Source organism: Musa acuminata, chromosome BXJ2-5 (assembly GCF_036884655.1).
Source record: "Musa acuminata AAA Group cultivar baxijiao chromosome BXJ2-5, Cavendish_Baxijiao_AAA, whole genome shotgun sequence".
NCBI lineage: Eukaryota > Viridiplantae > Streptophyta > Magnoliopsida > Zingiberales > Musaceae > Musa > Musa acuminata.
This window is the reverse complement of record NC_088342.1, coordinates 47795130-47817760: the sequence shown is the minus strand read 5'-3', so window position 1 is coordinate 47817760 and position 22631 is coordinate 47795130. Positions and strand designations below refer to the sequence as shown.

The following is a 22631-nucleotide window of genomic DNA, read 5'->3' as shown; positions in this document are numbered from 1 at the left end:
TCCTCTCGATATATTCGAACCCCTCGACACACGAAACTTGTTCTTCTTCCGTCCCTCTTCCTCCTCCGAGACACGCTTTGGGATCGCATCCCTCCATCTGCTCTCTAAGGAAGAACAAGTGTTTGTTCATCACCAGCCAAGCCAAGCCAAGCCAAGCTAAGAGAAAGGCGTGCTTCTGTCACTCCATTGCGTCACGGGAGTGAAAGAGTCGTACGAGTGCCGACGTCAACACTGGGCCAATGGCTTGGAGGCCCGTAAGAGCGGACCACTTCCACATAGCAGTGCAAGAACGAGAGAGAGAGAGAGAGAGAGAGAACACACACTAAAGGCTGTGGCCCAGCCTGGTGTCGACGCTACTGGGTTGATGTGAGGGACCAGCCTATCCCCGCATTCCCAGCGTCTAATTCTCGCTCTCCGTCTCTTTTTGGTTTTTTCTTATTGCTAATCGAGAAGAAAGAAAAAAGACAGGGAAAAAAGAGAATATAATTACACTGACCGTCGACGGTGCATAGAAGCATAATGAAATCGTATTTAAGAGGTGAGGACCCGACCTCGAACTAGCTGGTAAGGGACAACTTGGAGTAGGAGAGGACAGCTGCGGTCAAAGAGGATCGGACCACCGAGTATCATCATGTTTGATAATTACAACAACACATCCAAAAACTTTTTCCTTTCTCTACCTAAATGTGTCAAAAGAAAGATCAAATGAAACCCAGCCCTTTACGGTTCCAATGTTCTTAGTCTGTCCCGTTTAAGCTGACGAGCAGAGACGAACGAGCATCTTCGAACGATTAACGTCAGCAGTAATGGTCGACTCCCGAAACATCAACTCCCTCTCTCTCTCTCTCTCTCTCGGATTAATCGTACAATACAAGGTTGGGACGGAGGATGACCAGATGCACAGCACCAGCGATCACGTCGTGTTCCAACGTAGCCCACGATTTCAGACTAAGACTCCGGCGTCACCCAGCCCCCACCCCGGCGTGTCTTATCCCAAGCGGCAACTTCGTCGCGTAGCGAGGCAAACAAAGGTAAGCACTCGATTTTTTGAAATTATGCTTAAAAACTTAAAAGATGATTAATAGTTTTTTAAGTTTAAATCGTATTTGACACAAAAATTGATGATATAATACTATTATTACAATAAGACATATGATTATGTTGAGTGATCCATGTTGGAAGTGAAGGAGCTACAATTTAAGCTCTTATACTCATTATGTCTAACGTTGAATGGGTTGAATATTTATTTTATCAATTATTAAATCAATTACTTAATTATATAGCTTAACATATTTTTTTTTTTATCAATTTTAAGTGGACTTGAAGTCAATTTGTTGGAATCTAATTGAAAACATATTAGGTTCAATTCAATTAAAATTTATAGATGAGCTAACACTTCATGGATTTATTATTTATAAATTTAAAATATTTTTTAAAGTTATGATAATTTAAATATGATTAATGATTTTTAAGTTTAAATGGTATTTAACACAAAGATTGATGATATGATACATACTATTAATACTATTAATACTATTATTATTATATGTGATTATGGTGAGTGATTTAAGTTGCAAGTGTAAGCTCCCATATGAAACGAGCTATAGTTTCCGAGCATAGTCTATCGTAATATTTTTATCATGTAATTTTTTTTGAATATATACATAAATGAATGAAAAAAATAATTTTTATGACAAGAGAAGGCAGAACCAATAGGGCCAATTAGTTTCGGAGATATTAAGAGTGATCAAACACCACACATAGATAAATCCTCCGTCTAACTATTATTAGGAAAGAGTGTATCATCATAATATTGTATTGTGTGTGAAATAAGCTTATATATATATATATATATATATATATATATATATATATATATATATATATATATATATATATATATATATATATATCTTGTTAGAATAATATAAGGTTGAAATCTCTATCATTATGTTATAATAATCGAATAGGAGGAAAAGAAGGGTTGGAATATGTATCATTTCGTTTTAACAATTAAATATAAGATTTTATCTGCCTTAAATTCATAAAGAGGAAAAGAAGTAATTTGAAGGCCCTTATAAATTATTATGCCTAGCATTTAATGGGTTAAATACTTACCTTATCAAATTAGTGTGGGTCTTATTTGATTTGGCAATCGAATTTGTCTGAATCGGAGGAATCGAATCTGTGTTTGCTATTGTTCTCTATTTCATGGGAGAAGATCAAGATCTCTCCATTCCAGGAGAGTGTGAAATGAGCTTTCTTTACTAATTCACTGAAATGGTCCATTATTTTCTATTTCGACACCTTCTGTTATTACTACTGTCATCTTCTTTCATTCGATGATCTCTGATATGATTTTCGTGTTGTTTGTGATAATATCGTTTGCTTTGCTTTGCTTTGTTTTGTTTTGTGATCATACATTCCATTCCTGACTTCACTTGACTACTGTTTACTCATTGGATCGTTTGGTGGATGAATGCGAGTGCATTAGGTGCTCAAGGCAATCGATGGTTTGACATATCCATAACTTTGGGTAGTTTATATTTTTTTCTAGTAATTGATTGATTTTTTGTCAGTTCCTTGTAGACTCGATGGATCAGAGTTCAGAGTCTGAGATAAATGACTCAGAGATCGACGCATACGAGGAAAAAATTTATCGTCGTTTTGAAGCAGGACGATACAAAGTTAGAAAGACGGATAACACTTGTCGATGTCCCTTTTGTGTGGGCAAAAAGAAGATGGGAGTACGCCTACAGAGACGAGTTGCTTCAGCATGCAACCGCGTTAGGTGCATCCAAAAGGAGCGGAAAAGTGAAGGCGAAGCATCGTGCCATGGCAAAATTTTTGAGCAATGCGACATCTTCCACCCGGCCGATGGTCCTTCAGCCGAGCAGCTCCAAAAGCCAATCGGAAGAGCTGTTTGTTTGGCCCTGGATGGGTGTCGTAGCTAACATCCTAACCGAGTTCAAGAACGGGCGGTGTATAGGTGAAAGTGGAAGCAGCAGACTGAAGCAGCAGCTTTCCCCGTTTAATCCGTTGAAAGCACATCATCCTCTGTGGAACTTCAGAGGACACACAGGATATGCTGTTGTGGACTTTGCCAAAGATTGGACTGGTTTTAGAGATGCCATGGCATTCGAGAATCATTTCGAAGCCGATCGCCGTGGAAAGAGGGACTGGTTAGACAACAGATTTCGCGGCTCAAACATCTGTGGTTGGGTTGCAAGAGCAGGGGATGTTGCAGCCGAAGAGTCCAGCAGAACAGATAGGCTTGTGGCAAACTTGGCAAGCCAGATTGAGGTGAAAAGCAAGCACTTACAAGAACTGGAATGTAAATACAACGAAACCTCACTGTCGCTAGATAACATGATGGAACAGAGAGACTCGTTGCTCCAATCTTATAATGAAGGTTCGCATCTAACCTCGTTATTTCTAGCATACAATATTTTCTATGCAATGCAAAAAGTTCAAGTTGAAACACTGCAATCCTCTTGCGCATTACTCCCTACACGAGCAATTCAAGTCGGCACATCCTAATGTCTCATGCGCCTCCTCTATCTGATGCTCCCTATGTGGACAGTTTAAATCGGCATGTCTCAACGTTATCGCGTATCTCCTATGACATTCCTTATAGGATTCTTTATTTGACGTTTTGTCCGATGCATCATCCATGGCTTCATCCTTCATCATCACGTTTATCGATTCTTCGAGATGGTCAAGTATTTCATGATACTCTCGTTATTTCTAGCATTTTGATACTATCTATGCAATATAAGAAATTCAAGTCAAAATAGTATTGATAGAGAATATTCTAGCACCTTCCAGTTGGCAGACACCTCGGGTTGATGTGGTAGCTCGAGCCACGCGTAATACTTCGACCCAACGTATCATCATGAACCAAATAGGATGTACTCACACGGTACGAGCTCAAAGCGGTCGTATCCTATGTTGCCCAAGGGTATGCAAGATGGTGCTGCATAACATGAAACTGTGCGGAGTGTATGGACGGGCCGTTCGAGACATCGACGGCCATTAACTAATCGTATAGATTCAACCCCCGAAAACATGTATTAAAATCGACCCCCTAGCTAATGCCAAGAGATCGGACCTCGAACACCGACAAAATACTCTCAAATCCTTTTAAAATTAACTTAGGCTTCAGAAGGGGTTGAGTTGGGCATTCCCCCTCGACATCGACCTTCTCTTTCGTAAACACGTGCCACCAAAGAAGAATTCTAGGTCCCATCTTGGGTTGGTCCAATGGGATGTCTAACCGACCCCCTCGGACCATTAAACAAGAGATGTTTTGGTTAAGGAGGATGCACGGGACATTCTTAATGTTTCTATTCGAGATGAAGAGATGCTTTGGTTGAGGATGTTGCATCAAATACTTTGTATTGTTCAATATGTACGCATTGGATATCATCAAGAGATACTTTGATCAGACACTTGGCATACTTGTATCAAGACAGAGTGCATTAAGCATTAAGAGATACTTAGGTCAAGGCCACATGTGTGTATGTTTTTTTCTCGAAATAGGTAGAATAATAAGAGATGATTTAACCGAGAAGACGACTATATTAGGCACTTGCTGCTATGCCTCCATCCGGAAAAATATATGTATCAGGATACTAAGAGACGTTTTTTACTAACAAGGCCGCATACGCTATAGATTGATCGAGAGTTCCTTACCACACTTGGCTTTTGCTCGTGTAGAGGCAAAGAAGTCATGGGAGGTCGTTGACAAACAAAGATGTTCTATAGGGTTACCAGCTGAGCTAAGCTAATCGAGGGAGGGAGAAATGGAATGACTATTTGTATTCTTCTTGTTAATGGTTGAACCTGTTGGGTGAGACCGTGAAATGCTCAGCAGAAATGGCCATCTGAGTGACAGACACCCTCCGGTATAGTAAATCATCCACGATGGTTGAAGAGAGACTCCTAATTGCTTATACTTGTTGGGTCCAGCCCATATGTAGGTTTGGACAATTGGGTCTATTGAGCCCAAATCAACAAACGAAAGAAATTAAAAAGAGAAGAGAGAAGGTGAGGAAAATAGATCATATTGCAGCGTGCAGCGTGTGGCGTGCGGCATTGATTTGCAGTTTACCCTCTCTAAGGTACTTTCCTGCGATATTCACTTTGTGAGACTTAGAATTCTCTTACGAGAAGATCCATCCTATGTGATGATGATATGCTATTCTTGATCCAAGATCTATGATCTTGATATTATTGCGATCCTCTGATTACTCTAGAGAAGACATATTGTAAACCTATTATCTTTATTATTGATAGTGGAAGTTTGAGGTGAACTACGGTCCCGTGGTTTTTCCCACATTGGGTTTTCCACGTTAAAAGATTTGGTCTTACCGTGTGATTGATTTTTGCTCTATTGTTTATGTTGTGCTGGTTGATATTTTCATTTGTATATCAAGTTGGTATTTTGATGAGGAACTCATTTTGATACACAAAGAGGGAAAAGAATATTCCGCTTTCACATGTTTTTCCCAACAATACTAAGAAGAGAGTAAATTGATTCTACTGTGTATCATAGTCCTCCTTCTAACGTCGCGCCAGCGCCAATTACATGGCATTGTCCTTATTTAGTGGAAAGGGTGTTTGACCTTAGTAAAACTACTTACCGTGATCTCCATTGGGTCAATGATATAGAGCCAATGTGACACCGACATGAGAGTTTACTTGGTGCTGATGTGGGTGCTGACTTGGAGCATATGTGACTTCAGTTACCTTCATGTAAACCTATGTACGTACGTTCGATCCTAAGTTGTAGCCAGGAAACACACATCGTTTAGGATGGCTACGTCCGCTAGTAAGTAGTGCTCGGAAAGCTTCCTACTCTTTGTGCGAATCAAAGAGTATCATGCAAAGAGTGTGTCACAGGGGAGATTGCTTGCCGTGATAGCAGATAGTGATCCATCCAGTATATCTCCAACACCATGTCACCGTTGCCTGATGTTTCTCATGCCAAAGATCAAGCATGAGGATGGCGTACGTTCGGGTCTGGGTCGCAAAAGCCGTCGCCGCCGAGGTGACGGTGACTCTGACTCGATGAGCGCGGAAGTCTTCCTTCTCGATGACGGCCACTCGCTCTCGTTGCCGACTCCGGGGAAGGTTGCTTCCGGCGTGGGGTCCTCTCATCCTCCCCTTCCTCCAAAAGAATACTCCCTACCAAAAGAATCGCCATCCAAGACTGGAGAGTCACAACGAGCTACCGTCGGCGCTGGTTATCAGGGAAGAAAGTGTTAAGTAGGTTGTCAAAGAATGGGACGCTGCCCTTCTTGTCCAAACCCAAGTTACAATAGTTCAGTGAATTACGGAGTCTATATATTGTCCGATTCTGAGTATCTGAAAGCGTCATCCCCCCTTCCTCCGAAGAAGATTTGCTGCACGCACGTATTTGGTGAGCCTTCCTCGGCGATCAGCGCACGATCCTCTGTGAGGAGACGCTGCTCGGTCCTACAGTCGACCATGGCAACACTCGGCAACAGACGCAACGGAGGCAACGCCAGGAAACGCTTGTGGTGCGCCATCCCCGTTTCTTGCGCCGTATTGATCATCATTTCTTTTACCTTCATATTCAATCTCGGGTATAAGCATCGCGCAGTAACGCCGGAGGTGATGATCACGCCCATGGCTTCCCCGTCCATGGGCTCGCCGCCGCCGCCGCTGGTCGTCGATCGATGCTCTGGGCGATACATCTACGTCCACGACCTGCCGGGACGGTTCAACTCCGACATGATCAGCAGCTGCCGCACGCTTAGCAAGTGGACCGACATGTGCCCCTTCGTGTCAAACGCCGGGCTGGGTCCCCGGCTCAACAACGCCGAAGGGGTCTTCTACGGCGCCGAGTGGTACGCCACCAACCAGTTCGCTCTCGAGCTCATCTTCCACAACCGAATGAAGCAGTACGAGTGCCTGACCACCAACTCCTCCCTGGCCTCGGCCATCTTCGTCCCCTTCTACGCCGGCCTCGACATCGGCCGCTACCTGTGGGGTTACAACACTTCGGTGCGTGACGCCACATCGAGGGACCTGATCAGGTGGCTGAAGTCGAGGCCCGAGTGGTCGACGATGGGCGGAAGGGACCATTTCATGGTGGCGGGGAGGATCACATGGGACTTCAGAAGGTTGACGGACGACGAAGACGACTGGGGAAGCAAGCTGTTGGTGATTCCAGAGGGCAAGAACATGACCGTGCTAGTAATCGAATCCAGTCCTTGGCACAAAAACGATTTCGGAATACCGTATCCCACCTATTTCCACCCTTCCAAAGACAGCGAGGTGCAGCAATGGCAAGAGAGGATGAGGAGGATCAGAAGGCCTTGGCTGTTCTCCTTCGCGGGCGCCCCACGGCCGAACATAACAGATTCGATTCGCAACGAGATCATCGGCCAGTGCCGGCAGTCTCGGCGGTGCAAGTTGTTGGAATGCGACAAAGGGCGGAGCAAGTGCCACTCGCCGAGCAGCGTCATGGGGATGTTCCAGCGATCGATCTTCTGCCTGCAGCCGCAAGGGGACTCCTACACGAGGAGGTCGACGTTCGATGCGATGGTCGCAGGGTGCGTGCCGGTGTTCTTCCACCCGGGGTCGGCTTACGCGCAGTACGTGTGGCACCTGCCGAGGAACCACAGCGAGTACTCGGTGTTGATATCGGAGGATGAGGTGAGAGATGGGAAGGTGAGGATAGAGGAGGTGTTGGAGAGATTTGGGAAGAAGGATGTGATGGCTATGAGAGAAGAGGTGATAAGGATGATACCGAGGTTGGTTTACGCAGATCCCAGGACCAGACTGGAGACGACGAACGATGCCTTCGATGTGACCGTGGAGGGAGTGATTCAGAGGGTGAAGGATATAAAGGGCGGAAGAGTTCCAGATTTCAGCGAACAGGAGAGTTGGAAGTACGCACTGACGGGAAGAGGGGGAGAACACGAGTGGGATCATTTCTTCAACAGAACAACTCAGTAACACATGTCATCACAGTGTGATACCGATGCTGGACATTGCACGCACATGAGATCTGTGATGAATCTGGGGATTCATTCAGGTTTAACTTATATATTTCGGTTGCCGATGATGGCATCATTTACAATTTTGATCTTATTTCTTATATTGACCACAAAAAAAAGGAAAAATGTATTAGACTATTCCTATATTGATTATTTAAAAAAAAAGGAGAAAAAAAACACTTAATTGATATTGGAGAAAGCGGGGGCGGAGTGACTCGTTTCGGATCTGGATCCGAATCCAGATCCGAGATGGAATTAGGCTTGCAGAGCAAACCCGACAAGAGCTGCCCCTGCAATTTCCTTCGGAGTATTAGTCAACAGCAGGTCAACATATGATGATGATGATGATGATGAAAAATAATGTAAAATTGAGACACTGGAAACTGACTCTGGAAAATTACTGAAAATGCCATCTTCCCCCCCCATCATGAGTGAGACAAGTTGCAGTATGTCAAAGTAAAGAACCATGTAAAATTGCAAAAGGAGATGTTAGCATTAATCAGCAACTGCACAGTTTACAGCCTTATGGATCAGTAGGAGTTTCCGTACTACTTACTACCTGAGGAAGAACACAAATATACTAAATTACAGCATTATACATCTTATTATGGTCTGTGCACAACATAGGATTACAAATCCCATGATTTACTGGAAGCATAACCTGCTCGCATTCCTCTCACACCTGTAACCTGAAAGTTGGAACCCTGCCGGATAACTTTAGACCGGCAGCACCAATGAGAGTTCCCATGCCATTGCCATCTAGCTAGCTCTTGACATTTTTCTATCTTTAGGACTTTGCATATCTTTGCCGTGTTTATATCAAATTGGTGATCTGGATGTCGGAATGTCATATGCAGTCCGGAACCGGAGACCAGAACCTACATTCGTTGATACTGGACAGAACCAACAGAAGAAGTTTGGTCCTAGCACCTGTGGGCAGGAACTGAAATCAACATATATCGAGTTCCGAAAAATTCTCAAAGCCGCTGAAACGAAGAAAGAGCGACTGCAACATTAAGCAAGAAACATCCCCCTTACCGAGACTAGATTTTCGTAGAAACCAATGTCATATGGATGTCGATAAACATTTCCTACTTTTTCTGCAAGCCACATCGCTCTTACCCCTTCATGGTACTGCAGAAGAAGCAAAATGAAATCAAGTGCCCTATAAGATCATTAATTATTTCAAAAAAATGAGAACCTTCATACCTCGATTGTGGTCTTGTTATGCAGGATAAGGTAAATGTGCCAACCCAAAAGGATGCTTAATGCGACAGTTAAAGGACACAGCAGAGTCCCACAAAGGATCTGTCAAATTGATCCAAAAACTAAGTCATCTCTCTTACGGAACAGTGTGTTAGGTAGTTACAAGTCACTCACATAAGATTTATTGAAAGATTCACCATTCTGCTGTTGATCTTTTTGAAGAGCATGAGAAGCACTAGAAATAAGAAGAACCTATAAAAGCATAAACGATGTAAACCTTTTGTCATTCTGACCACCGATAAGTTCCATGTTCACTAATAACATAAACGAAATGAATGTTATACCATTGAATGGATACAGGCAGACACACCAAACAGCACAAAAACAAAGAAGATCTTATAATTTTCATGCCCTACACAGTTGTTTATCCAGACACAGTGGTGATCCTGAAAACAGTAAAGAGTAATAGTCAAAAGCAAACAAAGTTTTAAAATGTGAAACGACAAAACAGTCAACATACCATTCTTAAAACACATCTTTTACAAATTCGACAATGATGCGCACGTGGGGGCTTATAATGTGAACACTTCTGGCAGTATCTCAAATCGCCGCCCTGAAAAATAGCGATATCAAATGCTGGAACATATATCACTAACCTGATAATTAACTTCTTCCTTTTGGAACGCAAATACCAAACTTGTAGCTTAGAAAAGTTTCTGATAATAACAACATCATATGGCCGTGATAATTTGGGACCAGCTACATGGATCCGCCCAGGCTATTGAACTCTAACGAGGACAACAACAGCAGTCAGGACTTAAGAGCAATCAAATATCTTTTTATCATATTCTGATATAATGTTTTGGGTCTCCAATGTTCTTTCCAGTCAAACCTCAAGAAATTGTGGGCAGAAAATTCATCTCTCAGCAATATACCTGTAGGAAGTTAAACCTATCCAAAGCACAACTGTAATATTGTACATAATAGTGTACCAATTCGGCGAACCAAAAGAAGCATAGAGAAACTGGATCTTATTCTATGAATTTTGTTCTTTTATATCACAATGGCATTAATACTTGTTTTCAATTGGATGACTCAGATCTTATTCTATTCATCATACTGGATCTATTCTCTGATAGTCTGTATCTGACATCTACGGAGTGAATCAACTAATCCATTTAAGAAGATAATAATAACTCAAAACACTTTGAACTGCTCCATCCAGAAACTAAAACATAAGTGGCCCAAAATAGAAGATCACGAGGATAATCCGGGCAAAGCAAAAGGTCACACCAAAATACCGATATCTAATATACCAAAGATGTAATTTCTAAGTTTCTCTCTTCGGAATGAACCTTGACCGAGTTGATGAATCTAAACAGTTACAAAATTATCAACAACTAAGGAACGCTCAAAGGTCAATAATAACTCTATCGACAATAAATAGCATATGGAAAATGATCAAAGAAACCTTTTTTATTTTTTGTAACCAAATAAGAATAGATCGGACATCCCTTCTTCAAGTCACAATAAAAGACATCATCTTTATTGCCACATTGAGCTCAGATCCATCAGATCATCCAAACGAACCCATGGCTTTTGACCGAAATAAATAACAATAACTATTAAACCACAGGAATATCAGCAATACTCGAGGAGCACCAGGGAAGATGGGTACCTTCCTCTTGATCTCGTGGATGGGACTCTCGGGGTCCTCGATATCCGGTGCGAAGGAGGCCGGGACGCTACCAGGGTCCTTGAAGACGGCCATCCCATAGGTGACCACCGCCATCAGGGTAAGCGCCGTGAGCGCGCCGGCGTTAGCGATCCCGGCCGCCGTGGACAGCCCGAGCCACCCGTCGATCACCACGAACACGGTGGTGCAGTAGATGTACACGATCGCCGCGAGCACGATCACAATCGGCAGCGTCACGTAACCGCGCATCCTTCTATCCCTCTCCCTCTACTAGAGTTTATACCCCTTCGCCTTCTTCTTCTTCTACTAGGGTTAGGGAGACGAAGAAGAAGAGGAAGTAGAAGAGAGTACAGATCTGGGCGTGCGCTTGGCGTCTACTAATATCTGCAGTTAGATGAGAGGGAAGAAGCCATCGGTGACAGGTGGCGGAGGCGGAGGCGCCGGCGCCGTTAGAACGACGGCGACTCCGCCGTTTCCTTCCCAACGTGTGTTTGGTAGGCAGGGCTTTTGCCTTTTGCTGTAGCGGAAGCCTTCTCGAACTTCCTCCGTTCTCCTCTCTCTCTCTCTCTCTCTCTCTCTCTCTCTCTTTCTAATACTCACACCTCTACGATCAATTTTCTCACAAAAATAAAAGATAATCCGAAATATCAAATATTATGTCATCTGAATTCTGATTTGAATTATCAATCAATAAAAATAAAAAATATAATTATCGTATTATTTTTTTTAATGAGATAATTTAAAGACTCTTCTTATTACTTTCCTAAATATATCGATAGAAATTATATATATAAAAAAATATTATAGATTTATTTTTTATCCCTAAATATAAAGAATAAAAAGAGAAGATAAGACGAGTTTGATTCTCCTCTCGTAGATTAGTATCGTGGATTAGTATTATTATTTCCTTCACATTAAATGATGGTATGTTTACAAATCAAAAAAATTATTCTGAATAACATTGAAAGTTACGTATCCTATATTTGATATATTGGTATTACTTTTATATTATGATATTAAATATACTTACAACAGGTATCGAAGTTTATTTTAAAAATAAATACCTTAGATCTATTTTGTGTTATGGCCCTTCTGGACGGAAGGAGGTTGTCAAATCTTGATCGATAGGCTATATTAGTAACTTGTTGTCGACGACAGCATTGTCAAAGATTGTAACCTACCTAAGTTGTTGGCCTTATTGTGGATAGGGGATGTGTGGGCAACAATGCTACATGTAATAGCTGCATATATTATGGTAATATTGTATTTGTCGACTCTCTTGAAGGTGGCGATAAAGGAGGCAACAACCCTAACCATTTTGTGTTATGACCCTTCACTTGCTAAGTATGATATGAGTTATTTTGTTTATCCTATCCATCCTAACCATCTGCTTACAAATGATCGAAGGTTTTTTTGCCCACAAATAAAATTGTGGACGGAAGGTTATTGTCAAATCTTGATCAATAGGCTATATTGGTAACTTGTTGTCCACGACAGCATTGTTAAAGGTTGTAACCTACCTACGTTGTTGGCCTTATTGTGGGTAGAGGATGTGCAGGCAACGATGCTACATGCAATAGCTATATATATCATGGTAATATTATATTTATTGACTCTCTTGAGGGTGGCGATAAAGGAGGCAACAACCCTACAAGGGTATGTGGCTTTGGTCGCGATGTTTTGGGCACTGTGATGATCAACCCCCTCGATGGTAGAGGGGTTCATTGGTTACATCGTTGCCTGCAGTAATTGTTGTTGAGCATAACGATGATGCATTGTGTGGTATAAGCATCGATATTTGTGCTATGTCCTGGTTGCTTAATGAGAGGGCGGAGAAGTCGTTATATGTAATGGTGGATGTAAGACTAAGGTGGATGCGATTTTATTGGATGGTTGCATGAAACGAGCCATCAATCATGGAAAGGACATTAGCGACCTTGGGTCATGATGCGAGAGAAAAGAGATCGGTGGTGACATGATGAAGGGGGGCATCATAGAAGGAATCCATAGAGAAGAGGAAACCGAGAAGGGGTTGATGGATGTCACGGTGGATGAAAGGTATGATGGTGGGATTTAGTACAAACAGATTACGACGATAACTTGCAGTAGGACATAGGTGGGCGTTAGATGATAATATTATTTTATCGTGAAAGATGTGTCGAGAGAAGATCGTCATAGCTCCTATGCTAGTTGAGGAACACCCGCAATAGATAATGCAAGATCAGTAACCCGTTGCATTCCAACAACAAATGTTTTTATTGACTTGATTAGTTTACTGTTTGACTCAAATCAAATATATAATTATTTGATTTAATATTAAGTATATTACACTATAATTATAATTTTTATACTTACATACATATCCAGATTGATTACTACTTACTATATTATATTATTATATAAAATAATAAATCTCACATCATATACATCATTTAGTAAAATAAAAATATATTTTAATCTTCAATCTATTTCTTTGGCTATTTACTCCAAAGGCTGAATCACTTGTATCTTGATGGCCATCAACGCCATGGCAAGCTAACTCGAAGAGAAAGAGTGCTTCTCCAAACAACCTTTGCCATACTTGAGATTGATCATGATGTTCCAACAAATAAGAAAGGCTCCTCAACTCTCGCTTCATCGGCACAAACCTTTGCATAGCAATATAGGCTACGTAAAGGAGGATATCTACTCCCACCAACCTTCTTATGACATATGTGACCACCGCTACTCGATAAAATTGCTTTTATTGTATGAAATCGATAATGCACCAACTACTTGTACTTTTTAGTTGAAGGAACAAGTTAGTTAGTTAGTTAGTTACAGCGGATTAAAGACACTCGTGGAAATAAAATAAAATAAAATTTATTTTTCATGGCATCTTGATTTCAGTTTTTAGATCTAAAATTTCCTATCAAATTAATGGGCTAATTCGAGAGATAAATTAACCCCTTAATTTGATAGGAAATTTTTATTCCATGTGAAAGGGTAATTGATCGTCACATGGTACTCTTGATTAGAAAACATATGTAATTGGTTTGATCGAGATTACAAGTCTAATTTGATCTATTTTATTATAGTGACTAAAATACTATAATAAATTAATTTTTAATTTTTATTTTAGTGATATTATTAATAAATTATTATAAATATGTATTTGAATTATAGTATGATACATCAAATGGTTTTTAGTGTTTTTATTTTATTTAATTAATTTATTATATTTTTAAATATGTTTTATAGTATTTTTATTATGATGATCAAAACATTATAATATGTTAAAATACTATAATAAGTGAAAAATATTTTGAATATTTTTAAAATTAAGAATATTGTTATAAAAATAGTTTCAACACTTTATATGGATAAAATAATAAAAAAAGCTATCCATCGCATTCCGATGTCCGACGAAATATATGTATATTTTAAAGACGCTATAGATTCAGCGCATTTCCACATTAAATATTTGCAATAAAAACCCTAAACGATCTCGCGTGCGCCTCGTCCGATCGAGGCCGTTCGCATCAGGATCAGACGGTCAGAATCGTTTTCATTTTGTGCTTTATCAGTCTCCTCCCACTCTCCCCCCTTTCGCTTCCATCTCGACGCTGCTCGTCACCGTTCCCGACTCTGGGTGGCTCGTGTTGTGTATCCCGGTGTTTTCTCTATGGGAATTGGCTTAATCGATCGCCGATCAGCGATCGCCTTTAGCTCGGAGTTGTAAAGATCGCAGCTTTTTTGTCCTGGTCTCTCGGATTCCTTACGAAAATATGGCGTTGGCCCTGCCGGACGCCTCCAGGAATCACTATGCCTGCTACGGGTTTCCCGTTGCCGGGGTTGGGATGTGAGGTTTTCCGATCGAAACATATCGTTAAGACTACTTTAAATGGTGAAAGATCAAATCTTTTTTCCAAGTCGTAGTGGTTTTGGGTTTTCGAGGCATGGAGCTGATAAAGTTTGTCTTTTTGGCTCTTTATTCCCCGTCGGTTGGTTTTTAGGTTTAGTTCTATCTTTCTTTGTGTTCTTGTACTGGCCAATGAGATACTTGTGACGGTGCTGCCGGAGATGGGAGTTCGTTCTGTGATCGGAAGCGGAGGGGATGGGTTTGGCGGCGATGATTTGGAGGAACTGGGGATGCTGCTTCGGGAGCAGAGGAGGCAAGAGGCGATCGATCGAGAGAGGGAGCTGAATATCTTTCGGAGCGGCTCCGCCCCTCCCACCGTGGAGGGGTCCCTGAGTGCCGTCGGAGGGCTCTTTGGCCTGGAGGTTGGCGCCGGTGTGCCGAATATGTCGGAGCCGAAGAATGGAGATAGTTTCTTATCCGAGGAGGAGCTCCGTTCTAATCCGACTTACCTCTCTTACTACTATACTCATGTGAATCTGAATCCCCGGCTCCCACCGCCGGTGCTGTCCAAAGAGGACTGGAGGTCGACACATAGGCTTCAGGCGGGGAGATCGGTTCTCGATGGGATTGGAGATAGAAGGAAATCGAACCGTTGGGGTGAACAGGTCGATATGTCTCTTTTCTCCCAGCAGCCACTGTTTAATTCACAGGAGCATGCTGTGGAGTCCAGGAAGGCCCCTTGCTCGGGGAATTGGCGGGATAATGGTGGAGATGGGTTGATCGGGCTTTCACTCAGTCGGCAGAAGAGCTTTGCTGATGCCCTTCAGGTGATTTCTAGCATCCCAAATTTCGTTTTTCTTCTTCTTTCCTTCTTACCATACGTTGCAACTTTTCCACCACATATCATTTCTTTTGGCTTACAGCGCATATTCTCCTGCTCTAAAATTAACAAGGCATGAGCTTTTACCGAACTGATCTTTCATGTCTTGGTTATAAACGAAGGATCCTTTGGTGAAGAATCTCAAATTAGGTGCAGCTACCTTTATGCTCCGATGTATATTAGTCTGGGCATTTGACCAATATGATTCTCCATAAGACTGCGGTATTCATCAGATACCATGCTGCTGGATTCCTGGAAAATGATTGGGAGTGTGTTTAGTGGACATGGAATTAGCGAATACAATTGCCCGTTGTGATGTCTAAAATTGTCCGTTATTTGAGACAGATTGCAAGTGACATACAACTTGGTTGTTATTGTTGCAAAGCAGTCCAAAAACATTATGTATGTTATGTGGATGATACTATCAGTGATTTGAATGTGTTAGTGAGTTCACCAGGAGGCCGAATTTAGTTTAAACCCAATCCCAAATCTCCTGAAACTTGAACCAGGTAATATCACTAGCAATTAATGATTATTAATTAAAATTTTGAATTGCAAAATTGGCTAAACTTAATACAACTGTGCCATTTGGAGTTGTTGTAAACAGAAGTTTTTAATGTGACTGGTCTTTATCTTTGTTCACATTATGAATTATGATTCATTAATAGCTGGTATTTTTTTTGAAACAAAAAAGCAGTTCCAGCACTTGGCATGATTTTTCGCTATTGCTGCTTATGCAATCTCAATTTTTTGCAAGTGCATATAATTTGGAAGGTGCTAGATCTATTGTGTTTGCTAGCATTTCTCCTATGTCATCATGCATTACTTGTTCAAGGTTTTGCAGTTTGCAGTTGCATATGTAAGGTGCTAGATCTATTTGTTGCAGTTTGCAGTTGCATATGTTCATGATTTTCATTCATTTATTTTGTCCTAGGATTTGTAATTGGTCAAATCTTTCTCCTTTCTTCTTGCCTTTTTTCACTTCATTTTTTTATGGACAGTGTGAATCATAGATCAACTTATACTTCTGGTTATATTGCTGTTATTTTTCTCAGGATGACTTTGGGAGCAGAACTCCCAAATCAAACCATCCATCACGCCCGCAAAGTCGTAATGCATATGCAAATAGTCTTGAAGCATTAAGTTCTGCTGATTCCCAGTTTTCTTTAAACAATCAAGTCTTAGCTTTAGGCAGGCAGCAAACTGGTGAATACGTCCAGTGCATCAATGGACTTCCACATGGTTTTGCAGCTGTTGAAGGTCCATCCCTTGAGAAAAGCACCACTCCTGACCCTCAGCTGGTTGCAAGGGCCCCTAGTCCTTGTTCGTCACCTTTTGGTCTGAGCGTTGGTGCCGATGGCCACAAAGACAAAGTCAATCTATCGGCTGCAGTTGAATCTGATGACCTTATAGCTGCATTATCACATTTTAGCTTGTCAACTGATGGTGCAGTAACTGCTGCAAATGTATCTCAATCAGAGCTTCAAAGTGAGTTGGATGATCACCGGAAATTTTTTTTTGATTCTCTAGCCAATCAAGAAACACGCTCTATCATGAAGAACTCCGATCCACATTCTTTTAGAGTTTCCTCTCCTCCACATTCGTTGAAGTCTTTGTACACTGATTCCACTGCTGGATGTAAGATGGAGGCAAGAAATTCAAGCTTGAGAGTCAATGATCCAAGCGAACCACACAGATCCACTATGTCGTCTGCCAATTCATATGTGAAAGCACCTTTACCTCTGGTTGCTAGTCCTGGTGGTTCATCTGGTTACTATCAGAACCTTGAGAGTGTAGACACAGCTTTTTCTGGAAGTGGATTGAGTGCTTATGCTGTTAATCCTTCATTTCCTTCAATCCTGCAGAATCAGATTGGCACAGGAACCATGAATCCTTTATTAGGAAGCGCTGCCTCTGCTTCAGCAATTGCATCTCTTGCTATGGACACCGGGGCTTTTGGATGTGGTATTTTTTCACCACCAAGTTTAGCTGGCCTAACGGACTTGCAAAATATCAGTCAAATTGGTAATCAATCAGCAGTAGCAGCTGTCCGAGCACAACTTAATGACCCTCTTTATGTTCAGCATATTAGGGCTGCTGAATATACTGCACAAGTTGCTGCTACCTATGGTGATTCTTCCATAGAGAGGGGTTACACAGGCAACTCTTGTGCAGATTTACCTGGTATCCAGAAAGCTCACATTGAATCATTACTTCAATCGCAGAAACAGTATGGCATCCCTCTTCTTGGGAAATCTGGGTCTCTGAATCAGGGTTACTATGCCAATCCTGCTTTTGCCCTGGGTTTAGCATATCCAGGAAGCCCTTTAGCAGGACAAATTGATTCCCCAGTTGGACCTGGCAGCCCTCTTAGGCTTGCTGAGCGCTCCATGCAGTTTCCTTACGGGTTGAGAAATCTGAATGGAGGTATCATGGGAGCTTGGCATTTTGATCCCACTCGTAACATGGATGAACATTTTCCTTCCTCACTTTTAGAGGAGTTCAAGAACAATAAGACCAGATGCTTTGAACTTGCTGAGATTGCTGGCCACGTGGTTGAGTTTAGGTATTTCGAACTCAAATGCTACTCTCAAGTCTATATGCTTTTTTTTTTTTGACAGAACAGCTAGTTTACTGCAGTACAGAGGTCTAGCTAGCAATATTGTTGGATAAATTTCAAATTGTTAACTAAAGTTCATGTTAGAATCTTAAATAGATGCCTTGAAAATAGTTACAACTAGTTGTAGTTTATTTAACATGGAGTAAGAAAATATCAACTTTAGTTAAATAAAGATTTTTCTAGAATTTTTGTAAGCAATCATTTTTTTTTCTATAAAGTTAAATTGGACTGTGCAACTAATGAATTGTCAGATCATCCCACTAAATGTTCACATCTGGTTGCATTTACAATGGCCAATTAATTTTGCCATCATTTACCTGTGATCTGAAGTATTAGTTTGCATTTTAATTTTCTTAGAGTATGTTATGGTCATTGTGTCAATTGAAATTGTTAATTTTTCGTGTATGTGTGCAGCGGTGACCAGTATGGAAGTCGTTTTATACAGCAGAAACTTGAAACAGCTACACGCGAAGAGAAAAACATGGTTTTTGAAGAAATCATGCCCCGTGCTCTGTCTTTGATGACTGATGTTTTTGGCAATTATGTCGTACAGAAGGTATAGCAATTAGACTCTTCAACAGTTTTAACTGTCAAGTTTAAATTATTTATGTAACCCATATGTACCAGAATAGCTTACATTTGGTCTTGTTTTAGTTTCTTGAGCTTGGATCTGCAGCTCAGAGAAGAGAACTGGCTGACCAGCTTAATGGACATGTTTTGGCTCTCAGCCTTCAAATGTATGGTTGTCGGGTAATTCAAAAGGTATTTTAGTCGTAGACAGCTCCATACATTTGATGACTTGATTATTTCAAATTTCTTTGTTTGAGATTTCGTATGTTTGTGACTTTTGTTGTTACTCCATAGAAAGTTGGATTGTGAAGATTTGTCCGTGATGGGAAACAAACCTTTTAGTCACTTTCTTCTCTCTTGTAATATTAAACTTCAAAATCCTACACCAATGTGAGAGACAAAAGCATATAATGCACATCACCCATATTTGAATGAATACACGTTTAACTGATGAAATTAAGCTTTTCTATATTGAAAAGCAATGTCGAGTTTTTTTTTTTTTTTGAAGAGAGCATTTGCTAATAAATTGTATTTGGAGTTCTTCTTCTCCTGTTTGACTTCCTGGTCATTAAGTTCCTTGTTAAAAGCTTAGTTAGTGTTGGAAAATCAACTTATTGACCTATTGCACAGGCCATAGAAGTCGCTGATTTGGACCAGAAGAAAAAAATGGTTTTGGAGCTTGATGGACACATCATGCGTTGTGTACGTGACCAGAATGGAAACCATGTTATTCAGAAATGTATAGAGTGTGTTCCCCAGGATGCAATTCAGTTCATCATATCAACCTTCTATGATCAAGTTGTGACATTATCTACTCATCCATATGGCTGTCGTGTCATACAGGTTTATTGACCTTGGGTTTTATTATTCTTCAGAATATGGATGCTATGTGCATGCTGCTGCCTGTACTTCATGCTTAACAAATTTCTTTTGTTTCAGAGAGTCCTGGAGTATTGTGATGACAATAAGACTCAGCAGATTGTGATGGGAGAGATCTTGCAATCAGTTTGCTTGTTGGCCCAAAACCAGTACGGAAATTATGTTGTCCAGGTTCCTTCTCTATCTGGATTATCTTTTTAATGCTTGTCATAAATACATCAGTTAGCGACATTTTGCATCAGAGAAGGTTCATGTTTTATCAAGTAGTAGCACTTCTTAGCTTCCATAATTTCAATCTAAGATAACGTTTTCTGTTAGTTTTGTGCAGTTTTATGTGTCCTAGTGATTGTTCACGATGACCAATGCAGTGCCTTCTAATTGTTGTCACTGCTCAACTAATGTGATGACGTACCAAAGGGACGTTTTTCTTCCCTATAGCATATCCTTGAGCAAATATTTTTGTGATTACGAAAAAAACATAGTTGCACAAGGTCATTTTTTGATATACTTTTAGATGATAATCTTATATAGGCATCTGCATATAAGTTTTGTGGGCCATATTTTACCGAGATTTTCTGCTTTTGATTTCTTACCCAAAATCATGAGTTACATTTATCAAACAAGTTGAAGTGGCATGAATGGCAACTCATAATGAAAGAGCATTGGTTTTTTAAGAATCATAATTTCATTCTATAGTTTGGATCATGAGTTTTTCTGCTTTTCTTGGTTAAGTGAGAGGACTTGAGTAACATAATTTTCTCAATCTTTCGCTCCTTTGTTAAGGAGAAATCCAGATAGGCTTGATAGAGAATAAGATTCTGCTGTTCAAAAAACAATAATTCAGGAAAACTGGTACATTATTGAAGATCTAGAAATATTCTGCCGTTCTGTTCCTCTTTACAGCTTGTGTAATATGTATACATGAAACCTGCATGGCTTGTGTTTTACTTGCTCATCTCTTAGTTAATGTTTCATCATGTGCAGCATTTGCAGTTTTTATTCTGTATGCTTGTAATTTCTTCAGATTTGAAATTAATTTTTTGACAGCATGTTTTGGAGCATGGGAAACCTAGCGAGAGGTCTTGCATCATTAAGAAGTTAGCTGGACAGATAGTTCAGATGAGTCTGCAGAAGTTTGCCTCAAATGTTGTCGAAAAGTGTTTGACTTTTGGTAGTCTTGAGGAACGACAGATTCTGGTGAATGAGATGCTTGGTTCAACTGATGAGAATGAGCCCCTCCAGGTTCCTTTCTCCTATCACTCAAAATGTTTTCTGAATTATGATATTATGCAGTTTTCTGGGGTTACCAAATTATTTAGATCCAATATTCTGCATTTGGTTTCAAGAACATGGCTACAGGGGCTAGCCTTTTCCTTAAAATGCTCATGCAGTTTGAAAATTTTCTTTTTCTCCTTATTAGATATCTGTTGGAAATCTGATACTTATAGAATAGGAAACTAGACAGAAAAAAAAAAAAAAAGACTATGGTGCTTATTTTTTCCTCTCTGTGGGTGTCAGGCCATGATGAAAGATCAGTTTGCTAACTACGTTGTACAGAAAGTACTGGAGACTTGTGATGATCAGCAACGTGAGTTGATTCTCTCACGGATAAAGGTCCACTTGAACGCTCTGAAGAAATATACTTACGGAAAGCATATAGTTGCACGTGTAGAAAAACTTGTTGCCGCAGGGGGTAAGGCATACTAGTCTCTTTTAGATTTCCCTTTAGTAGGTTTGATTATATTTCCTGTACTTGCTAAATAAAGACCAAAGGGTTGATAAAGGTAGAAGTCCTTGACGTTTAGGGTCCCCAAGCTTTTTTTTTGTTTTGTTTTGTTTTTTGGGTCAATTTACTCCCTAAACCTTGACTAACCTTTCGACCAAGTTGATCGCCAGCTTCCATAGTAAGCATCGATGAAAAGCTGGTATAGGTGTATGGTAGGCTTCGCTTGCTGACCTGACAAATGTTGGCGAGAAAGAGTCATCGGGCCTGCCCACATTAGTTGGCTAGTTAAGTCAAGTTCGATGTGCCCTAAATTCAGTTGACATTTATGTCGGATTCGTAAGGGAACGAACCCTTATCGAGCAGCCATGTTAGATTTTCATGAAGAAGGCACATGAAAAGAAGCCTATGGTAAGATATGATAAAATGTTTTTGAGTCGATCATCAAAAAGCACCAGTGGTGTAATTTACCAAAGACCATGATATAACTTATATCGATGTCGTCAGCATTGACTTGTCTGGAACTCATGCTGACTATTTTTTGCCACTGCTGGCACTGGTATTGCTTTGCTCCTCTAACCTCCTGTTCCTTCTCCATCTGATCCCGCTACTTGTTTGTGTTTTGCAGAAAGGAGGCTTGGATTGCAGAGCCAGCAGCATGCCTCATCCATGGCACGAGGATGACATTGTACTGCTGCCGAGGCTAGTGTGAGCTCCCAGCTTTAGGTAAGGCTGCTGATATAGGAGGCTGAAAAGTGTTGTTTGTGCTGGAAGTTGTACATTCTTTAGGCGAACAGTGGTTTTATCGGAATGCTGTTTGCTGTATCTGATGCGCCTCCCTTCCCCCACTTCTTCCCTTGCAGAGGAGTTATAATTAATAGTTGGTCTTTATGGCTGCTGTAAAGGGAGAATCGATAGTATGACTGTACAAATGTCGACTGTTTAGGCCTTCGGGGAAGGGAAGCTTGTTTTCTATTTCCTGTTTCATTTGAACATGAGAATTTTTTTTTGTTTACCTGACAAAACAATTTTGATGGTCCATAAATCATTCCAACCTCTTTAATGTTTATCTATCTATCTTGTGTATTTTTTTTTCTTTTATGTATTTTCTTGATGTATGTATGCATGTATGTATGTATGTATTCATATACGCCTTTCCTCTCATCAATCGTCTCTAAAGGTCGAT

At 40.6% G+C, this 22631-nt stretch overlaps 3 protein-coding genes and 1 pseudogene across 4 annotated transcripts; 3 read left to right on the top strand and 1 right to left on the bottom strand.

The window, feature by feature from the left end:
* Positions 1–2594: 2594 nt before the first annotated feature.
* Positions 2595–3540, top strand: LOC135586169 (protein INVOLVED IN DE NOVO 2-like; annotated as a pseudogene).
* Positions 3541–6744: 3204 nt separating this feature from the next.
* Positions 6745–7989, top strand: LOC135611628 (xyloglucan galactosyltransferase KATAMARI1 homolog). Its single transcript, XM_065107263.1, has one exon. The coding sequence runs from the start codon at positions 6760–6762 to the stop codon at positions 7987–7989; it is 1230 nt and encodes a 409-aa protein (XP_064963335.1). The 5' UTR covers positions 6745–6759.
* Positions 7990–8504: 515 nt separating this feature from the next.
* On the bottom strand, positions 8505–11508 carry LOC103986107 (probable protein S-acyltransferase 16). Its single transcript, XM_009403994.3, has 7 exons — positions 10915–11508; positions 9757–9849; positions 9581–9682; positions 9411–9488; positions 9240–9338; positions 9069–9164; positions 8505–8960 (listed from the first exon to the last, which is right to left on the bottom strand). Exons 1-7 carry the CDS (start codon positions 11179–11181, stop codon positions 8850–8852), a joined length of 846 nt encoding a protein of 281 aa, XP_009402269.2. The 5' UTR covers positions 11182–11508; the 3' UTR covers positions 8505–8849.
* A 3007-nt stretch (positions 11509–14515) lies between these two features.
* On the top strand, positions 14516–22518 carry LOC135613169 (pumilio homolog 1-like). 2 transcript variants are annotated; one of them, XM_065110233.1, is made up of 9 exons: positions 14516–15600; positions 16709–18219; positions 18688–18829; positions 18928–19035; positions 19474–19686; positions 19783–19893; positions 20770–20964; positions 21241–21415; positions 22074–22518. In XM_065110233.1, exons 1-9 carry the CDS (start codon positions 14995–14997, stop codon positions 22127–22129), a joined length of 3117 nt encoding a protein of 1038 aa, XP_064966305.1. In that variant the 5' UTR covers positions 14516–14994; the 3' UTR covers positions 22130–22518. The 2 variants fall into 2 exon arrangements, with proteins under 2 accessions (XP_064966305.1, XP_064966306.1); XM_065110234.1 differs by lacking the exon at positions 21241–21415.
* The last annotated feature ends 113 nt before the right edge of the window (positions 22519–22631 follow it).